Raw genomic sequence first — 21,125 nt, 5'->3', positions numbered from 1 at the left:
GTGAGGCTGGCAGGGGAAGAGGGAGGGAAGGCAGGAAGTGCGGCAAGGATGGCTTGTTGTTTCTTTCTAAGCCAGCAGTAACACATTGCAAACCAACCCTGCGAGGCGGGCGAAAGGAAGTGAGCCAAGGATGGCTTGTTTCTTTCTAAGCCAGCAGTAACACATTGCAAACCATCCCTGTGAGGCGGCCACAGAGGAGGAGGACAGGCAGGCAGAGAGCCAGGCAGAGATATGCCATAGATCTATATGTGAGGCGGCCACAGAGGAGGAGGACAGGCAGGCAGAGAGCCAGGCAGAGATATGCCATAGATCTAGTATGGGGGAGTCAGTCCCGGCAGATGCCCCACCACAGCAGCACCCCGGGGGGAAGGCAGGCAGGCAGGCAGCAGACATTTCTGCAGGCACAAGGAAGTGAGCCAAGGATAGTTTCAAAGCCAGTAATGCAAACCATCCCTGTGAGGCGGGAGCAGCACAGAGAGATGCCTTTTCTTTTGCATCCCATAACTAGGAGGCTAGGAGGATAAGAGTAAAGCTTTGTGATCCTTGCTTCAGTGTTGATTGACTGCACTGTGATCACAGCCATTATTAAACAACAACAACAACAACAATAGTAACGTTAATATAGCAGTGCTAATTAATATTAATAGCAATAATAATAACAACAATAAGGAGTTGAACCACAATGAAAGCCTGCCTGACTTCACTGAAGAGGAAAAGCCAAGAGAGCTTGGGCTATGGGGTGTAAATATAAAATGGAATAAATAAATAAATAGACAAAGGAGGGGTGGAATTAAAAGCAGCAGTGTTGCTGAATAAACAACAACAAGAATTTTTTTAAAAAAATTCTAAGTAAGTACCAGTCTTTAAGAAGCTACCTGTCACTTCAACTCATGAGAGGCATTAGCTTCTCCAGCCTCTCCACTGGGTTACTCTTTGGAGGGCTCTGTTGACCCTCCAAGGGCAGGAGTGCACTGGGCATGTCCACATGCCCTAGGGAACCTCATCCCCTTGCACCACATCTATTCAGTTGTTCACCAAGGTTAGGGTGGGTAGCAGTGCTGTGTTTCTTGTTATTTATTTGCTTAGTATATGATTTCAGGTTGTGTTTGTGCATTTGGTGGGGCTACTGTTTTAAACAACACTGGGAAAAGTCCGTTCAGGCTAAGAAAGAGAAGTTTTCCAGTATCCCAAGTTACTAAGTATCCCGTTTTGCCTATCCCCTCCTCCAACTTTGGAATTGGAGGATGCTTCATCAGGTGATCATGACTGGGAGTTGAATCTGCCTCTCAGCACTTCAAAAAGGTACCTCTCCCGCTTTTTTTACCCTATTTTTTAAAAAATTGTAGCAAGCGAACCGCACCATGCAGAGTGCTGAGAGTAGGCTCAAAATGACCCCCAGCCACGACTCTCTAAGCACACGAAATTTCAGAAAGATAGCTTTAAAAACAACAGTTATCCCCTAATCTTTTCCGTAATGCAATCCTATGGGAGAAATTATCCAAAATGGCGGGCAGATCGCTCCGTGAAAAGAGAAGCGCTTCGCCTTTGGCCACTTCTCTTCGCCATGCTTCTCCAGGACCCCGGTTCGCTTCTACTCCGCCTCTGGGCAAGGTGGAGCAGGCCAATTCACTCCTGATTCTCCGCTCCGAGGAGAAACGGAGCACATCCCTATTGCAAATCATGTTCATGGGTGGTTTCAAAACTACTTTCTGGAATTGTCTTTCTATACTAGGAAGACCTGTGGGTAAACAATACTTTTATTTAGTTTTCCCTTTTGCCTGTCCATGTTCTTTCCATGAAATAACTGACCACTGGATTTGTTGCACATCAGGGAATGGACAGAGATGTTTAGATCCTTGAACAATCAATCACTAAAGGGCTAAGGGTTCTTCTGCTTCCTTCTTAAATTTTGTCCCCCTCCTATTGACTAAGGCTAAAATCCATTCTATATCCAGGAGCTATAATTTCTTAACAATAGGTGAGTAGTTTTCTGGCCACCAACCAAGTTTAGAAATAAACAAAAGGAAGATTCAATTTTATTTTTTTAACTATTCTATCTTCTTGAATATTTAACCAATCTGCCTGAAATTTTCAGATTAGGGAAAACAAACATTTCTTTCTGGCAGGAGCAAATTTCAGGTACATTTGGTGACACACACCCCAACTTTATTATGGTTAGAACAACCAACCCCCCTGATTTGCATTTGCATTTAACATGTAGAATTATTTATTTCCTGATGGCCTTATCTAATTGGACACACAAATGAGCATCCAATAATAATGCAGTTTGTGCACTGCATTATTATGTGGACCATCCTGGGATAAACCTTAGGTCTAGCTAAGGCCTCGATTCACAGATATGGAGAAGAAACAGAAGAATGTGAAGGCAGATATGAAAGAACAAAAAATACACCTACAGGAAGTATTAACAGAACAACATGAACATAAGGCAGAACTAATAAAAATCCAGGCTAGAATGGATGGCCTAGATGATGACGTACACAAAGGCAATTTGAAGCTAAGAGGGGTGGTAGGTTAAGGAAAGTCTAGTTTCCTCTTCTTCTTCTTCTTCTTCTTCTTCTTTTCACTTAGAATGTTGTGTTATTTGAAAAAGATGCTTTTGAAGTATATAGTAGCATAGGTTCATTATTTTTTATTTTTTTATTTATTTTTTATTGTTTTTAGTCAATTGGGGAGGGGCAGAAAATAAGAAGGAAACACGAGAATCCTTTGCCCTTTACAGATTGATATGTTAACAGCCCCCCTCCCCACTTGACATGATTTCATTCTCAGTCGGTTCCAAATATAGCCAAGGGTGACTCCTTTTGCAAAGGTGAATTAAATGTGAAGGGAAAACAGCTGGGTGAATTGCAAAAGCATCAGGAATATTCTGACCTACTAGTGTTGCAAAATTAAGGCAATGAGTCTACTTTGAGAAGCTCTGTACCATTGCAATTATGTGGTGTTGCTCATTCTTCAAATGGTTGCTATGTGTGCTCTAAAATGCTTGTAAATAAGTATGTTTGAAAGAGCAAGAGAAAAAGAATTCACTGCCTTACAGTTCTGACATTTTAAGTGCCCAAACACTAAAAGTCTAACCTATTCTTATTAGCAAAATGAAAGGCTAGGGAGTTAATGTAAATTTTGTATGCTTCTACTGCTAAACTCTACTGAATCCTGTGGGAGCAAATCTCGAGGAACAGAAAGGAGAACTGCATAAATCTCCATCCTGCCTTCACAAATGCTGATCATCATCATAGATGCAAGAGACCTTATATAAAATGGCATGGTTATGTGGAGAGACACACATTCACATAACAACAACACTGAAGGAGATGGTGCATGTGGATAAAGAAATAAATTTGTGAGGAAGAAGATATACTAGGATATTTCAATTTTTTTGTTTGAGGTTTTTCTCAATTGTTCTCACAATCTAAGCTTTGAAACAATCCTCCTTCCTATCATGTTTTCTCTTTTACCTGGAGTCATTGTTTGCTGCAGTTCTCTCTACATTGATGAATCAGAGGAATCCCCACTTTCTGGATGCTGGTATATTATCTGAAATTTTCATGCAATGATGAATGTTCCACTGCCAACATGGATGGACAAAAACTGTTGACTAATCTCTGCCACAGATCCAGCATCAGCATCAAGAGGTGCTGCTGAAACGTGATTTTAAATGTCATTTGTCATTCATCTGTATATTCCTGCTCAGCTAAGACATTTGAAGCAGAGGAGGAATTTAAAGGGAAGCTTTAAGAGTTTTGATAAAGTTCTTCAGATTTTTAACTGGTGCAGGTAAACCGAGTGATTTGCAAATCTTGAGTAAATGTTCTCTGAAATGATGGAGTAATATACAAATTCCTATTCAGTTGCTTTGATAACTGATTGTGAGTGAATACCTTACTGTAAGTTAGAGACTGAAACTTTTTAACAACCTTCTCGAAGCCCTGATGGCACTTTTAATGATTGCAAAATATATTTAACATATGGGGGAGAGAGTCCTTGTAGACACAAAAGCTAGTCTTGCCCATGAGGAGAAAAGCACACTGCCCTCCTTTCCCGATTAACATCCTTTGGAAATTCATGAGAAGAGTTTGCCCTCTTCTCTGACACTGAAGGAGGGGTCCTGTGGAACCAGTGTCTCTCATCAAGCTGACGAGTTCACTGCAAATAAAATTCTATGTGCAGATGCCACTTTCGGTCTAAACGTTGCCTGTCAGCGGAGTGGGAAATGGCATGTGGTTCTGGTAGTGGGAAGGCCTGGCCCACATAGCCCCAATGTGTTCACTGGGTTTTCCTAAACAAATGGAGAACAGGAAGCAAACCACCCACCTGCAATTGTAAATTTGAAAGGTAAGTTCTGCAATGAAATTTTAATTGATTTTTCCTAGTTCACTGAATAACAACTGTTTTCACTTCTATTTTTCTCCTTCCAATATATTTTAAATATATATATTATTAATGATTAAAATAATACATGATCAGTATAATATATTTATAAAAAAAACTTCTTATCAAGAACTAAAGAAAAGAAACTCTTCTCACAAAGCCCTCATTCTAACAGCTGTCTTTTTCTCTCCTTCCATTGACAGCATGTTTCTTCGGGAGCAACATCTAATGAATGAATCCTCTCTGTCAGAGTTTCTTCTCCTGGAATTCTCAAAAGTTCGGGAACTGCAGATCCTGCATTTCTTTGCATTCCTTGTGTTTTACCTGGCAGCAGTGGCAGGAAATGTCCTCATCATCTCTGCAGTTGCCTCTGACTACCATTTACACACACCCATGTACTTCTTTCTGATGAACTTGGCCATACAGGATGTGGGCCAAGTTTCAGTCATTTACCCCAAATCTATGATCAATTCTCTCTTAAATGCCAGACACATTTCATATTCTGGATGTGTGGCTCAAATGCTCCTGTTTCTTTTCTTTATGTCATCCGATTACTTTCTTCTCACAGTCATGGCATACGATCGGTATGTTGCCATTTGCAATCCATTACATTATGAGATGTTGATGAATAAGCAAGCGTGCATTCAAATGGTCACTACTGTATGGATCAGCAGCATTCTCTTTGCTGTGTTACACACCGGAGGCACCTTTGCACCCCCCTTTTGCTCCAATGTTGTGAATCAGTTTTTCTGTGAAATCCCACAGTTACTTAAGCTTGCCTGCTCTGACTTGTATCTAATTGAAATTGGAGTTCTTTTCTTCAGTAGCCTCATTGCATTGGGGTGTTTTCTTTTCATAGTGGTGACTTATGTGCACATCTTCACTGCAGTGCTGAGAATCCCTTCTGTGCAGGGAAGGCAAAAAGCTTTCTCCACTTGCCTTCCCCATCTCATTGTTGTCTCTCTATTTACATCCACTGGATATTTTGCTTACCTCAAGCCCATCTCTAATTCTGCCTCACATCTGGATTTGGCTTTTACTCTGATATATTCTATGGTCCCACCCTTGATGAATCCAATAATCTACAGCATGAGAAACAGGGAGATAAAACATGCTCTGTCAAAGCTATTGGGTGTGAAGTACTAACCGAGGAATACCTTCTACAACCTTTGTTCTGCTAAGGTGAATTCTGTGTTTAAATAAAAGCCAAAGTACATGTTTACATTAAAGGTAAAGCTAGTAGATATGTCATTTTCTTCCTTTTGTAATTGTAATTTAAGTGCAGGGAGCTCAGTATGGATCAGAACCCTAGTGAGGGGCTTTAGCCCTTCCCTGCAACTGATGTGATGATCCAGACTGAGCTCCCCATGCTTGCAATTTAGACTACCAATTAGTGATCTCTTTGCTTTAATGGATCATTATTTGCCAGTCTTAATTTAATGCTTGTTTATTTATTATTTACTTACCATATCTAAAATAGATTCTTGAGTGTTGAACATATGGATAAAACAGTACAAAGAAAAAGGATTAAAAGAGCAAATTAAAGTTGTTCAATGTAAAACAAAGGACCAATAAAAACAGTGGCTGGACAGTTGAGGACGTCTTCCTGCTATACAGTTGTTTTCTGGAGGCACCAGAATGCGGATAGTGTTGGCGCTTCCCTGATCTCCAGGGGCAGGGAGTTCCAAAAAGAAGTTCTTTAATTTAACCCAAAGGATCAATAAAATTTATTTATTTATTTATTGCATTTCTACACTGCCCAATAGCTGAAGCTCTCTGGGCGGTTTACAAAATTAAGACAATTCAAGTATAAAACAGCAGTATAAAACCATAATATAAAATAAAATATAAAAGCACAACCAAGATAAAAACAGCAGCAATGCAAAAATACAAATTTAAAATACAAATTTAAAACAGCAAGTTCAAATTAATTTATAGACTGTTAAAATACTGGGAGAATATAAAAACCTGGCATCTAAAAGAATATAATGTAGGTGCCAAGCGAACCTCCTTAGGGAGCTCATTCCACAGCCCGGGTGCCATAGCAGAGAAGGCCCTCCTCCTGGTAGCCATCTGCCTCACTTCCTTTGGCAGGGGCTCATGGAGAAGGACCCCTGAGGATGACGTTAGGGTCCAGGCAGGTACATATGGGAGGAGGCATTCCTTCAGATAGCCTGGCCCCAAGCCGTTTAGGGTTTTAAATGTTAATACCAGCCCTTTGAATCAGGCCCGGATCTGGACTGGCAGCCAATGAAGCTGGAAAAGGACTAGCATGATGTGGTCTCGTCGGCCAGTCCCTGTTAGTAAACGGGCTGCCCTGTTTTGTACTAGCTGAAGTTTCTGGACCATTTTCAAATGCAGCCCCATGTATAATGCATTGCAGTAATCCAAACGAGAGGTTATTAGAGCATGGATAACTGTAGCTAGGGTATCTCTGTCCAGATAAGGGTGTAGTTGGTATATCAGCCTAAGCTGATAAAAGGTGCTCTTTGCCACTGACTTCACCTGTGCCTCAAGTGACAGTTCTGGATCCAAGAGCACCCCCAAACTATGGACCCTATCCTTTAGGAAGAGTGCAACCCAGTGCAGGACAGAGCAAACATCACCTCGCCGGACAGATGAACCACCCATTAACAGTACCTCCGTCTTGTCTGGATTGATCTCAGTTTGTTAGCCCTCATCCAGTCCATTACCATGCTCAGGCACTGGTTCAGAACAGCCACTGCCTCACCTGGGTTTGATGAAAAGGAAAGGCACCGTGGCTGGTCAGTTGAGGAAGACTTTCTTGTATAGAATTGTTTTCAGGAAGCAGCAGAAGCAGCGTAGTGTTCGCGTCTGCCTGAACTTCAGGGACAGGGAGTTTTACAGAGAAGGGGCCACCACACTAAAGGCTCTTCTTCTGGTAGACTCCAATTGGGCCAAAGGTCAAAGTGGAACCACCTGGAGCACGTCCTTGAATAACCTCAGTGATCAGGTAGGTTGGTAAGAAAGAAGGCATTCTCTCAGCTATCCTGGTCCCATGTTGTTTAGGGCTAGTATCCAAACCTGTAACCTAGCCCAGTAGCCAATAGGCGGCTAGTGCAATTCCCTCAGCAGAAGACTTTTATGCTGAAAGGAGGCAGCTCCTGACAACAGGTGAGCTGCTGTTTTCTACATTAGCTCCAGTTTCTGAAACAACTAGCTCCAGCTTCCACAGCAGCCTTAAAGGCAATCCCACATAGAGCACATTGCAGTAATCCAGTCTTGAAGGCACTATTGCCTGTACCACCGTGGCCAAGTATCTATTTCTCCTATAGATATAAATTCACAAATTGTAAAATTCTATACTGACTTTTACAGTAGGGGTAGTGAGATATTAGAGCAAGACATGGAGACTTTCCCTCTCACCCAAATATTAATCTCCCATGCTTGAATTCATCAAAATGATAGCTTCTTTTAGCTCCTTTGTGTCTGGACGAAAACATGATTGCAATAATGAATATGAACACTGAGAAATCATCTGGTCCAGACGGATTTTCGATTGAGTGGTATAATCATTTTCTAGCTTTCTAGTTTGAAGCTCTATAGCTTTTAGAATCATATTTTTTTTAATTAGGCTCTCTTTCTTAAACAGTAAGTTATGCTTATATTACCATGATTCCTACATCTGACAAGGACCATACCAATTGTATTAGTTATGGACCGGTATCATTTATTCATGCAGATATTAATATATTAACAGCAAGATTGTCTGATAGACTGCAGCAAGTTATTTCAGCATTGGTTCAACCAGACCAGGTGAAATTTAATAATAATAATAATAATAATAATAATAATAATAATAATAATAAATTTCTTACCTGCCTCTCCACTTGGATCTAAAACACATTTAAAAACTGATAGCATACAAGATTAAAATATCCTTAAAACATCTTAAAAACATTCTAAAATTTCAATGGATAGGGGGCAGATAACAACAGAAGAACATAAGAAGAGCCCTGCTGGATCAGACCAAGAGTCCACCTAGTCCAGCACTCTGTTCACATACTGGCCAACCAGGCATCGGCCAGAGACCAACAAAGCAGGACATGGTGCAACAGCACCCTCCCACCCATGTTCCCCAGCAACTGGTGCACACAGGCTTACTGCCTCGAATATTGGAGATAGCACACAACCATCAGGGCTTGTAGCCATCGATAGCCTTCACCTCCAGGGATTTATCCAACCTCCTTTTAAAGCCATCTAAATTGGTGGCAATCACTATGTCTTGTGGTAGTGAATTCCATATGTGCTGTGTGAAGAAGTACTTCCTTTTATTTGTCCTGAATCTCCCACCAATCAGCTTCATGTCATGACCTCGGGTTCTAGTGTTTTGAGAGAGGGAGAAAAATGTCTCCCTATCCACATTCTCCACAACATGCATAGTTTTGTGCACCTCTATCATGACTCCCCTCAGCCTCCTCTTCTCCAAGCTAAACAATCCCAGCTGTTGTAACCTTCTCTCATAGAGGAGATGCTCCAGCCACTTAGTCATTTTCGTTGCCCTTTACTGCACTTTTTCCAGCTCTATAATATCCTGTTTTTGGTGTGGTGTCCAGAACTGTACACAGTATTCTAAGTGTGGTCGCACCATAGATTTGTATAAGAGAAGTATGATACTGGCTGTTTTATTCTGAGCCATCAGCCATTATCTCTTTAAATACAGAAATGGCCTTTCACAAAATTCATTGGAAATTTATTTTTACTACTTTGATTAATTTTGATTTTCCTACTGAAATTTTGAAAGGGAAAAAATCTTATATTCACCCCAAGAGCTAGAGTAAGGATTCCAAAGGTGTATCTTGAGAAGTGGGTGGGACAACTTTTTAAAAAATTTCTCCTCAGAAATGCACACTAGCCCAAACACACAGCAACACAAGGGGGAATAGGTGCTGTGTCAAAAATGCACTCCTGCGCATCGATATGTTTGTGTTAAAAAAAATACATGCTGCGGGTGCCAAAAAAACCCAATCAAAATGTGCTGAAAATGGTGGGTGCTACTCCCACAAACATTCAAACCTTCTGGACACACCCCTGACAGTGGGTTGGCTGTTTGCTGTCAGCAACAGCTTGGGGAATGGGGGGCATACTAGCCACAGACTTCAGGATTGTAGTGAGAGAGCCGAAAAAAACATCACAAATCCACTCAGCGATATTCCTGAACAACAGAGGGGTCAACACAAGATCCCCACCGGAGTATGTGAACATCATGTGGCCCAGTAGGGATGAATGCAATATTATTCAGGAATAAACGGCTGATGTAGATATGGTACAAGACATATATCTCAAAACATTATGTTAAATCTAACTAAGGCCTTTGCTAGACCAACAGGATATCCTAGGATGGAGGAGGGATGATCTCGTGTTATAAATAACATGAGATTACGCCCACGTTTACATGTAACACAAGGCGACTCAAGTAGAGAACAGTTGCGCCTGCCATTTTTTTTTACTTTTAAAGGGAACGATGTGCACGAACGCTCGTGTGCAAAGGTAAGGATTTTATTTAAATAATAATAATTTTGATTTCCCCGCTCCCCCCACCCTGCCCCCGATGGGTGCAGTGCTCCTAGGGAGCGCTGTGTCACGTGCACGGCTCCCAGCTCCGTGCGAGTAATTGCGCGGAGCTGGATAAACCCGCAAAAATGGGCCACAAGCTCACATTCTCGGGCTCAGCCTGAAACTGCAGGAAAAAGTGGGGCCAAAGTGTAGAACTATGTCCTGGGGCCAGGCAAGGTTGATCCCTGCCTGAGCTCGGGATCCCCTGTGTGTCATCTGGATGCACAGGGGATCCTGGGTATCAGCCCAGGAGATAGGCTGGTCTAGCAAAGGCCTAACAGCTCATCTACACCATGAAAGTGGTATATAAAAGGCAGGAGCCACACTACTGCTTTATAGCAGTATTGAAGTGCACTGACAACTGTTGGGGCCATTGACACTTACCATATACCACTTCCATACCACTTTATCCTGCTTGGTGTGGCTCCTGTTTTTATATACCACTTTTGTGTTGCAATATTCTGCTTGGTGAAGATGAGGCCTAAGTTGATAAATGACAAATAAAATGAAATAGTTCTTTACACAGCACATAGTTAAATTATGGAACTCACTACCACAAGATGTAGTGAGTTTTTAGTAAATTTCACCTGGGCCATTGCTAGACAAGGGTTTAGCCTGGTGTGAGACCCTGGCTCCCTGCTGTGCGTGCAGACGACGCACAGGGGATCCCGGGGTCAGGCCAGGCTAAACCCTTCCTTGACCCGGGGTAACCGGATCTGCTTGTGGCCTGTTTTTTCCGCAGCCCCGGGCTGAGACTGGGGCTGCGGAAGGTCTAGCTAATTCTGTGGCTTTTCCCAGCTGCTCGCTTACTCGTGAGTAGCCGGGAGAAGCTGTGCACTGGGCTTCTGGAAAAAAACCCTACCTTTTTGTTGGTGCGCTACTGCGCACATGGGCCCTTTAACTTTTTTCTAAAAATGGCCGACGCGACGGGACTTTCCCTGCCCCATCACGTCTAATGTATAGCTAGGGGCGACGGCCCACTCTAGCTGCAGCGCGGCCTCGCCCCGACTCCCCACTGGATTATCAGGTAGGTCTAGCAAGGCCCCTGGTCTGGTTGAACCAATGCTGGAATAACTTGCTGCAATCTATCAGACAATCTTGCTGTTAATATTTTGATATCCTCATGAATTAATGATATAGGTCGATAACTAGTACAATTGGTATGGTCCTTGTCAGATTTAGGAATCACAGTAATAAGAGCATAATTTACTGATGAAGAAAGAGAGCCTAATCCAAAAATATGATTCTAAAAGCAATAGAGCTTCAAATTAGAAAGCTAGAAAATAATTATACCACTCAATTGAAAATCCATATTTCATATCACCAGGTGATTTCTTAGTAGGGGTGTGCACGGACCCCCCGCTCCGCTTCACTTGCAGATCCGCCATTTTCCGGAGCGGGTCGCTCCGCTCCGCCCCCGCTCCGCCCACTTCCGCTCCGCTCCGCTCGGAGCTTCGGATCCGGATCCGGAGCTCCGTTTTTGCCCCCCCATAGGCTTGCATTGAAAGCTAAAAAAGTAAACAACTTTTTTTCCGTTGAAGTTAGAAACCTCACGTTTGGCACCATGACACCTCATGGGCGTATACACACACACGCCAAGTTTCAAGGCAATCCCATCATCCCCTGATTTTTGGCGAATTTTTGAAAATCGGGCACCCCATTCACACCCCTTGGGATAGCTCCGTCAATTTGCATGTTAGAAACCTCAAACTCGGCACCAGGGCAGCTTATCCATGTGTCCACATGCACGCCAAGTTGCAAGCAAATCCCATCATCCCCTGATTTTTGGCGCGGCTCTACCCTCTAACGCACCACCCATAACCCTAATTCACACCCCTTTAGATAGCTCCGTCAATTTGCACGTTAGAAACCTCAAACTCAGCACCATGATAGCTTATCCACGTGTCCACATGCACGCCAAGTTTCAAGGCAATCCCATCATCCCCTGATTTTTGGCGAATTTATGAAAATCGGGCACCCCATTCACACCCCTTGGGATAGCTCCGTCAATTTGCATGTTAGAAACCTCAAACTCGGCACCATGAGAGCTTATCCATGTGTCCACATGCACGCCAAGTTGCAACCAAATCCCATCATCCCCTGATTTTTGGCATGGCTTAACTCACCCCAAATTGTCCCATTCTACAACTACGTCAATTTGCATGTTTGAAACCCCAAAGTTGGCACCATGATAGCTTATCCACGTGTCCATATGGACGCCAAGTTTCAAGGCAATCCCATCATCCCCTGATTTTTGGGGAATTTATGAAAATCGGGCACCCCATTCACACCCCTTGGGATAGCTCCGTCAATTTGCATGTTAGAAACCTCAAACTCGGCACCATGAGAGCTTATCCATGTGTCCACATGCACGCTAAGTTGCAAGCAAATCCCATCATCCCCTGATTTTTGGCGCGGCTTAAACTTTTTAACTCACCCCAAATCAAGTCCCATTCTACAACTACGTCAATTTGCACGTTAGAAACCTATCCTTTGGTTCCATGACAGCTTACCCATGTGTCCCCATGGACACCAAGTTTCAAGGCAATCCCATCATCCCCTGATGTTAGGGGAACTTTTGAAATTTGAACACTCCAGTATGTCAGGGATTTAAAGTTGCAATTGCAGACAGCTCAATGGGGCCAGTTCCAAGGCAATCCCAAAATGCCACAAGATAACCCTAAATCTTCTTGCACATTTGAAAAAGGGATTATTGAATTTGATAAAGTCTAAGTGAGCGCAGGAAGGACTTCTCCCCTTAGTCAAAGCAAGACACATACACCATCGCTGCAAGGCGGGAAGGGGAGAAGGGAGGGAAAGCAGGCAGGCAGCATGCATTGTAGTGCCGCAAGGATGGCTTGAGCACTAACGCATAGCAAACCAACCCATAAGTGGGCGCAAAGTGAGGCAAAGATGGCTGGTTCTTTCTTTCTAAGCCAGCAGTTACGCCTTGAGGGGCACAGAGGAGGACGATTGGAGCAAACCAGGCACCAGGCGGGCAGAGAGGCAGGCAGAGTAGGCGAGGAGTCAGTCCTGGCAGATGCCCCACCACAGCAGCACCCCGGGGGAGGCGGGCAGGCGGGCAGGCAGGCAGGCAGGCTGCGGGCATTTCTGGGGGCACAAGGAAGTGATGGCTGGTTTCTAAGCCAGCATTGCAGTTAGTCACGCATTGCAAACGCAAACCATCCCAGCGAGTCGGTCACCGAGGAGGACAGGCTAGCAGAGGGGCAGGCAGAGTGACATGTCATAGATCTAGTATTGGGGAGGAGTCAGTCCCGGCAGATGCCCCAACACAGTAGCACCCTGGGTGGGCATTGGAAAACGCCATCTTGTGGGTCAATACTTCCCCCACCCCATGTCCTGCAGGGTTGCCTGCCTAACCCTTGTGGGGATGGGAGATGGAGAGCTTAGAGTGGCAGTGCCAGCAGCAGCCTTCGGCTTTCCCCTGGAACCAGTCGCCTTGCCCGCCTCTTTCCCCAGCAAGATCGCCTGGTGCTGCCTATGAAGATGCATCTTCATGCTGCTGGTTCCATAATGCCCTGTCGATGAACCCCTGCTTAGGCTGAGTTTGCAGTGGCGACAGACAGCAAAGCGGGGATCCGCTCCCAACTCAAAGTGGTCCCACACGATGCTTGTCTTTCGTTTCCGTGGTGACACCACCAATTGCCCGCCTGAGCTCTCTGGTGTTGCCACAGAAACAGGGGTGTGGGATGAGACTGGGGAGAGAGCCTCGGCCTGCTGCTGCTCCTCCTCAGCCCCCACATCCTGGAGGCCCACCGCCTCCTCCTCCTCCCCCCCCCTCCACTGTGCTGAGGACCTCGTCTAGGTCCATCAGCGGGCTCGTGGGCTGAAAGGAGAATGAAGGAGTTGGGGATACTCCTCCTCCTCTAATGGCACTGCTGCCACGTGCCTCTTGCAAACGGGCACTTTTCCCATTCCCACCCTCAAAAAGAGAACGCCGGGCACAAGTTGCAGAAGAGAGTGGCTCTGCCTGCTGCTTGTCCTGCTTCTGTTTTGGAGCAGTCAGCCAAGGAGTTGCCCGTTTGAGTTTCACAGGAGGAGAGGAAGCCTGCTTACTGCTGGCAGACTGAGCCTTGCTGCTTTCAGCACGCCTGCTTCCTCTTTTCATGATGACTAACAAAATATTAATACTACTAATACTATGTATAAGGTACTACTAAGAATATGTATAAGAAGAATATAATATGTTTAAATGTAGGGAAATGGGACAAGAACAATAAAATATACTACTACTAATATGTATGAGAATATAATATATATATATATATATATATATATATTACTAAGAATATCTACAAGAATATAATAATATGTTTAAGAATATTACTAATAAATGTAGGGAAATGGGACAAGAAATGGGACAACCACTACTATAACAAGAACAAAATATGAATACTACTACTAATATGTATGAGAATGTATACTAATAGACTACTAAGACTATGTCAAAGAATATAATATAATATGTTTAAGAATAGGGAAATGGTGTGCGTATGCTTTCCCCAAAATGCTCAATCTGTGGCTGCCTGTTGAACTTGACAAAAGCAGCCCACTCTGTCCAATTTACACAGAGAAGAAAAAGAGAATCCAATTTTTTTGGTATATTTGGTATATAGAAGATAGAAGGAAACACAATCAGGATTTAAGAGAGGGGAGGGGGAAAAAGAACCAACCACTACTATAAGAAGAACAAAATATGAATACTAATATAATATGTATGAGAATATATACTAATGGACTATGTGAAAGAATATAATAAAATATGTTTAAGAATATAAATGTAGGGAAATGGGACAAAAAGTGTGTGTATGCTTTCAAAAGAAAGCTTTCACAAAAGCAGAACAGTCAGGCTTTAATACAGGGAAGGGGGGGGCAACCAACCCAACCACACACTCCAAAATTCAAAAATAAAGTTTATATTAAATCAAAGTAAGGGGAAAACACAGGGCAAACTAAGCTACAAGTCAGAAAGAAGCAAACAAACACACACACGCGCCAAACTAAACCTATCCTAATCTATCTCCAAAGTCCAAAGCAGGAGCACTAACTAACTAAGTGTTCCCTCCACGAACGCCAACCCACAAAGAGACACAAAACAGAAAGTTCTCAGGGTGGGTCTGCCTTAGTCCCCCCTCCAACGCTGGGATTGGAGGAGGATGCTTTCTGAGGAGATCAATTCTCATCAGGATTGGGAGTTGAATGTGCCTGTCATCGCTTCCAAAAAAATAAATAAATAAATAAAAAAAACCCAAACCCCGATTTTTAAAAAAATATTGCACGTGAACCACAGCACGCAGAAAGTTGAGAGTGGTCTCAAAATGACCCCCATCCACGACTCTCTGTGCACAAGAATTTTCAGAACGATAGCTTAAACCCCCCCCCAGTTATCCCCGATTCTTTCCCTCAATGCAATCCTATGGGCGAAAAGCCGAAACGCAGTTTGAGCCGCGCGGTTGACCCGATTTTTAAAAAAATATTGCACGTGAACCACAGCACGCAGAAAGTTGAGAGTGGTCTCAAAATGACCCCCATCCACGACTCTCTGTGCACAAGAATTTTCAGAATGATAGCTTAAACCCCCCCCCAGTTATCCCCGATTCTTTCCCTCAATGCAATCCTATGGGCGAAAAGCCGAAACGCAGTTTGAGCCGCGCGGTTGACCCGATTTTTTAAAAAATATTGCACGTGAACCACAGCACGCAGAGAGGTGAGAGTGGTCTCAAAATGACCCCCATCCACAACTCTCTGTGCACAAGAATTTCCAGAATGATAGCTTCAAAAACAATGTAGTTATGCGCGATTATTTGCCACAATGCAATCCTATGGCGAAATGTTTTCAAGATGGCGACCGGAGCGCTCCGACTGAACTCGGAGCTCCGAAAAATGGTCGCTTCTCTTCGCCTTGCTTCTAGGGGGTCCGCGGTCCGCTCCTACTCCGCCTCTGGGTAAGGCGGAGCAGGCCAATCCGCTACTGCTTCTACGCTCCTAATCGGAGCGGAGCACATCCCTATTTCTTAGTGTTCATATTCATTATTACAATCATGATTTTGTCCAGACACAAAGGATCTAAAAGAAGCTATCATTTTGATGAATCCAAGCATGGGAGATTAATATTAGGGTGAGAGGGAAAGCCTCCATGTCTTGCTCTGATTTCTCACTACCCCTACTGTAAAAGTCAGCATAGAATTCTACAATTTGTGAATTTATATCTATAGGAGAAGCATATACTTTTTCATTGCAGTCTTTGATGGCTGAAATCACATTTTGGTGTTTTTGCTGCTTAAGATGGATGTTAATAAGATGTTCACTGTTTTCTCAGTATACTTGTGGTAAGTGCGTCATTGCGCAGAAGGTTGCCTGCTGGGCTCCAGTGGACCACCTGGCAACTCAACACACATCATGAGCAGGGTCGGCCAGCCAGTGGCACTCTGACAAGAAGTGCATGAAGCCACAATGGGTGAGTTTGGCTATCCCAAGTACCATAGCAAAAAAAAATCTTGTCCAAGAAAAAAATTAAATGTTTTTTTTTTTTTTTTTTAGAAAAGACCCCCTGAAGTACACTAGGGATGATGGAGGAATCCATTTCGGGATGGGGAGTTGACCTAGGTGGTTTGTTTGTTTGCCAGGTTGGGGAACCTTGATTGACTCCAGTTCATGCATGAGATAAGTCAGGCAAGCTCACAGCTTCCTGCTTTTTTACGTATGTGCAAATCACTATTTGTAAAAAATTGCAGCTGTAACGATTGGTGGAAATCACAGTTTTTTGCAAAATCACAGCCACAAAATTCCAAGTGTAAATAGGCTTATTGCATTATTTACAGCTGTAATTTCTGTACAAATCATGAATTACCCCCAAACAGTGATACCCATAATTTTGTGTGAATTGTGCATACAGAGGAACATTTTTGAAACAGACCCACTGCTCAGTTCACAAATGCAGGCCAAGATGTCCCTGTGATGGACATCCCTAAACTTACCCCCTGAGGCCTTTAATCCTTTCACTAATTTGATTCTGATAGTTATGACCCCCAAGTCTTCTAGATAGCTGGGCCACAGTGGTACAGGCATTAGTGCCTTCAAGACTGGATTATTGCAATGTGCTCTATGTGTAATTGCCTTTAAGGCTGCTGTGGAAGCTGGAGCTAGTTGTTTCAGAAACTGGAGCTAATGTAGAACACAGCAGCACACCTGTTGTCAGGAGCTGCCTCCTTTCAGCATAAAAGTCTTTGCTGAGGGAATTGCACTAGCCGCCTATTGGCTACTGGGCCAGGTTTAAGGTTTTGTTACTAGCCCTAAACAACTTGGGACCAGGATACCTGACAGAATGCCTACTCTCTTACCAACCTGCCTGAACACTGAGGTCATTTGAGGACATGCTCCAGGTGGTTCGACATGGACCTTTGGCCCAATTGGAGTCCACCAGAATAAGAACAGTTAGCATGGTGGCCCCTTCTCTTTGGAACTCCCTGCCGCTGCAGGTCAGGGAAGCGCCAACAATATCCGCATTCTGGTGCCTACAGAAAACTTCTCTATACTGGGAAGACTTCCTCAACTGGCCAGCGACTGTTTTAATTGGCCCTTTGTTTTAAACTGAACAACTTTATTTTGCTGTTTTAATCTGTTTTCTTTGTACTGTTTTATCCATATGTTCACCACTCAAGAATCTATTTTATATATGGTGCAGTACATAAATATTGTAAATAAAAAATAAATGAACAAGCCTGTAATTAAGACTGGCAAATAGTGATCCAATAAAGCAAATAGATCACTAACTGGCAAACTAAATTGCAGGCATGGGGAGATGAGTCCGGATCATCACATCAGTTTCAGGGAAGGGTTAAACCCTCACACTAGGGTTCTGATCCATACTGAGCTCCTGGCATTTAAATTACAATTAAAAAAAGAAAGTAAACAGCATACCTACTAGCTTTACCTTTAATGTTAACATGTACTTTGGCTTTCGTTTATACACAGAATTCACTTTATCAGAAAAAGATTTAGGAGAAGGTATTCCTAGATTAGTACATCAAACCCAATAGCTTTGACAGTGCATGTTTTATCTCCCTGTTTCTCATGCTGTAGACTATTGGATTCATCAAGGGTGGAACCATAGAATATATCAGAGTAAAAGCCAGATCCAGATGTGAGGTAGAATTAGACATGGGACTGAGGTAAGAAAAATAGCTAGTGGATACAAACAGAGAGACAACAATGAAGTGGGGAAGGCATGTGGAGAAAGCTTTTTGCCTTCCCTGCACAGAGGGAATTCTCAGCACTGCAGTGAAGATGTGCACATAAGTCACCACTATGAAAATAAAACAGCCCAATGCAATGATGCCACCACAGAAAATAATTCCTATTTCAATTTGATACAAGTCAGAGCAGGCAAGCTTAAGTAACTGTGGGATTTCACAGAAAAACTGATGGACAACATTGGAGCAAAAGGAGGGTGCAAAGGTGCCGCCTGTGTGTAACACAGCATAGAGAATGCTGCTGATCCATACAGTAGTGACCATTTGAATGCACGCTTTCTTATTCATCAACATCTCATAATGTAATGGATTGCAAATGGCAACATATCGATCGTATGCCATGACTGTGAGAAGTAAATAATCCGATACCATAAAGAAGAGAAACAGGAGGACTTGAGCAACACATCCAGAGTAAGTAATGTGTCTGGTATTTAAGAAAGAATTGATCATTGATTTGGGGTAAATGACTGAAACTTGGCCCACATCCAGGATGGCCAAGTTCATCAGAAAGAAGTACATGGGTGTGTGTAAATGGTAGTCAGAGGCAACTGCAGAGATTATGAGGACATTTCCCGCCACTGCTGCCAGGTAAAACACAAGGAATGCAAAGAAATGCAGGATCTGCAGTTCCCGGACATTTGAGAATTCCAGGAGAAGAAACTCTGACAGAGAGGATTCATTCATTAGATGTTGCTCCTGAAGAAACATGCTGTCAGTAGAAGGAGAGAAAAAGACAGTGGTTAGAATGAGGGCTTTGTGAGAAGAGTTTCTTTTCTTTAGTTCTTGATAAGAAATTATTTATATAATTATATTATATTAATATGTATTATTTTTATCATTAATAATATATAATTTAAAAGTATCTAGGGAGGAGAAAAACAGAAGCAAAAACAGTTCTGTTTCTCAGTGAACTAGGAAAAATCAATTAAAATTTCATTGCAGAACTTACCTTTCCAATTCACAATTGCAGGTGGGTGGTTTGCTTCCTGTTCTCCATTTGTTTAGGAAAACCCAGTGAACACATTGGGGAGTCCACAGGGCAATGTGGGCCAGGCCTTCCCACTACCAGAACCACATGCCATTTCCCACTTTGCTGACAGGCAACGTTTAGACAGAAAGTGGCACCTGCACATAGAGATTTATTTGCAGTGAACTCGTCAGCTTGATGAGAGACACTGGTTCCACAGGACCCCTCCTTCAGTGTCAGAGAACACTACATGTGCCTCTGTATTGAGGGCAAACTCTTCTCATGAATGTCCAAAGGATGTTAATCAGTAAAAGAGGGCAGTGTGCTTTTCTGCTCATGGGCAAGACTAGCTTGTGTGTCTACAAGGACCCTCTCCCCCATATGTTAAATATATTTTGCAATCATTAAAAGTGGCATCAGGGCTTCTACAAGGTTGTTAAAAAGTTTCAGTCTCTAACTTACAGTAAGGTATTCACTCTCAATGTGATATCAAAGCAACTGAATAGGAATTTGTATATTACTCCTTCATTTCAGAGAACATTTACTCAAGATTTGCAAATCACTCGCTCTACCTGCTCCAGTTAAAAATCTGAAGAACTTTATCAAAACTCATAATGCTTCCCTTTAAATTCTTCCCCTGCTTCAAATGTCTTAGCTGAGCAGGAATATACAGATGAATGACAAATGACATTTAAAATAAACTTTCAGTGGCACCTCTTGGTACTGATGCTGGATCTGTGACACAGATTAGTCAACAGTTTTTGTCCATACATGTTGGCATATGAACTTTCATAGTTGCATGAAAATTTCAGAAAATATTCCAGCATCCATAAAAATGGTGTTTCCTCTGATTTATGCCAGGTTCATCAAGGTAGAGAGAAGTGCAGCAAACAATGACTCCAGGTAGAAGAGAAAACATGATAGGAAGGAGGATCGTTTCATAGCTTAGATTGTGAGAACAAATGAGAAAAACCTCAAATGAAAAATTGAAATATCCTAGTATATCTTCTTCCTCACAAATTTATTTCTTTATCCACATGCACCATCTCCTCCAGTGTTGTTGTTATGTGAATGTGTGTCTCTCCACATAAACATGCCATTTTATATAAGCCCATTTGCATCTATGATGATGATCAGCATTTGTCAAGGCATGATGGAGATTCTTTCAGCTCTCCTTTTTGTTCCTAGAGATTTGCTCCCACAGGATTCAGTACAGTTTAGCAGTAGAGGCATACAGAAATTACATTAACTCCCTAGCCTTTCATTTTGCTAATAAGATTAGGTTAGACTTTTAGTGTTTGGGCACTTAAAAATGTCAGAACTGTAAGGCAGTGAATTCCTTTTCTCTTGCCCTTTGAAACGTATTTATTTACAAGCATTTTAGAGCACACATAGGTACAATTTGAAGAATGAGCAACACCACATAATTGCAATGGTACAGAGCTTCTCAAAGTATTTATTTATTTATTTATTTTATTACATTTATATACCGCCCCACAGCCGAAGCTCTCTGGGAGGTTTACAACAATTAAAAATACTAACATTAAAAGTATACATTTTTTTTTAAAAAAACCATAAAAACAGTATAAAAACAACAGTATCCATTTAAAAACAACCATTCTGGGGTCCATTAAAAACAAACTTAACATTGTTAAATGCTGTTAAAAAGCCTGGGAGAAGAGAAAAGTCTTGACCTGGCGCCGAAAAGATAACAACGTTGGCGCCAGGCGAGCCTCATTGGGAAGATCATTCCACAGTCGGGGGGCAACCACTGAAAAGGCCCTCTCCCTTGTTGCCATCCTCCGAGCTTCCCTTGGAGTAGGCACTCGGAGGAGGACCTTAGATGTTGAGCACAGTGTACGGGTTGGTTACTGTCGGGAGAGGCGTTCCATCAGGTATTGTGGTCCCAAGCCATG

The 21,125-nt window shown here is 42.7% G+C and overlaps 2 protein-coding genes across 2 annotated transcripts; one reads left to right on the top strand and one right to left on the bottom strand.

Annotated features, from left to right (window-relative positions):
- The first annotated feature begins 4,596 nt into the window (after positions 1–4,596).
- Positions 4,597–5,538, top strand: LOC134406883 (olfactory receptor 14A16-like). Its single transcript, XM_063138517.1, has one exon. The coding sequence runs from the start codon at positions 4,597–4,599 to the stop codon at positions 5,536–5,538; it is 942 nt and encodes a 313-aa protein (XP_062994587.1).
- Positions 5,539–18,008: 12,470 nt separating this feature from the next.
- On the bottom strand, positions 18,009–18,950 carry LOC134405441 (olfactory receptor 14A16-like). The gene has a single exon (XM_063136687.1). It carries the CDS (start codon positions 18,948–18,950, stop codon positions 18,009–18,011), a length of 942 nt encoding a protein of 313 aa, XP_062992757.1.
- Between the last annotated feature and the right edge of the window lie 2,175 nt (positions 18,951–21,125).

The sequence above is a fragment of the Elgaria multicarinata genome, chromosome 11 (assembly GCF_023053635.1).
Source record: "Elgaria multicarinata webbii isolate HBS135686 ecotype San Diego chromosome 11, rElgMul1.1.pri, whole genome shotgun sequence".
Classification (NCBI taxonomy): domain Eukaryota; kingdom Metazoa; phylum Chordata; class Lepidosauria; order Squamata; family Anguidae; genus Elgaria; species Elgaria multicarinata.
The sequence above is the reverse complement of the archived record's forward strand: the minus strand, read 5'-3'. Positions and strand labels throughout refer to the sequence as shown.

What these genes read in the sequence shown, in the direction of transcription:
- LOC134406883 (XM_063138517.1), top strand. Translation starts at nt 4,597, where the DNA reads ATGTTTCTTCGGGAGCAACATCTAATGAATGAATCCTCTCTGTCAGAG.
- LOC134405441 (XM_063136687.1), bottom strand. Translation starts at nt 18,950, where the DNA reads ATGTTTCTTCAGGAGCAACATCTAATGAATGAATCCTCTCTGTCAGAG.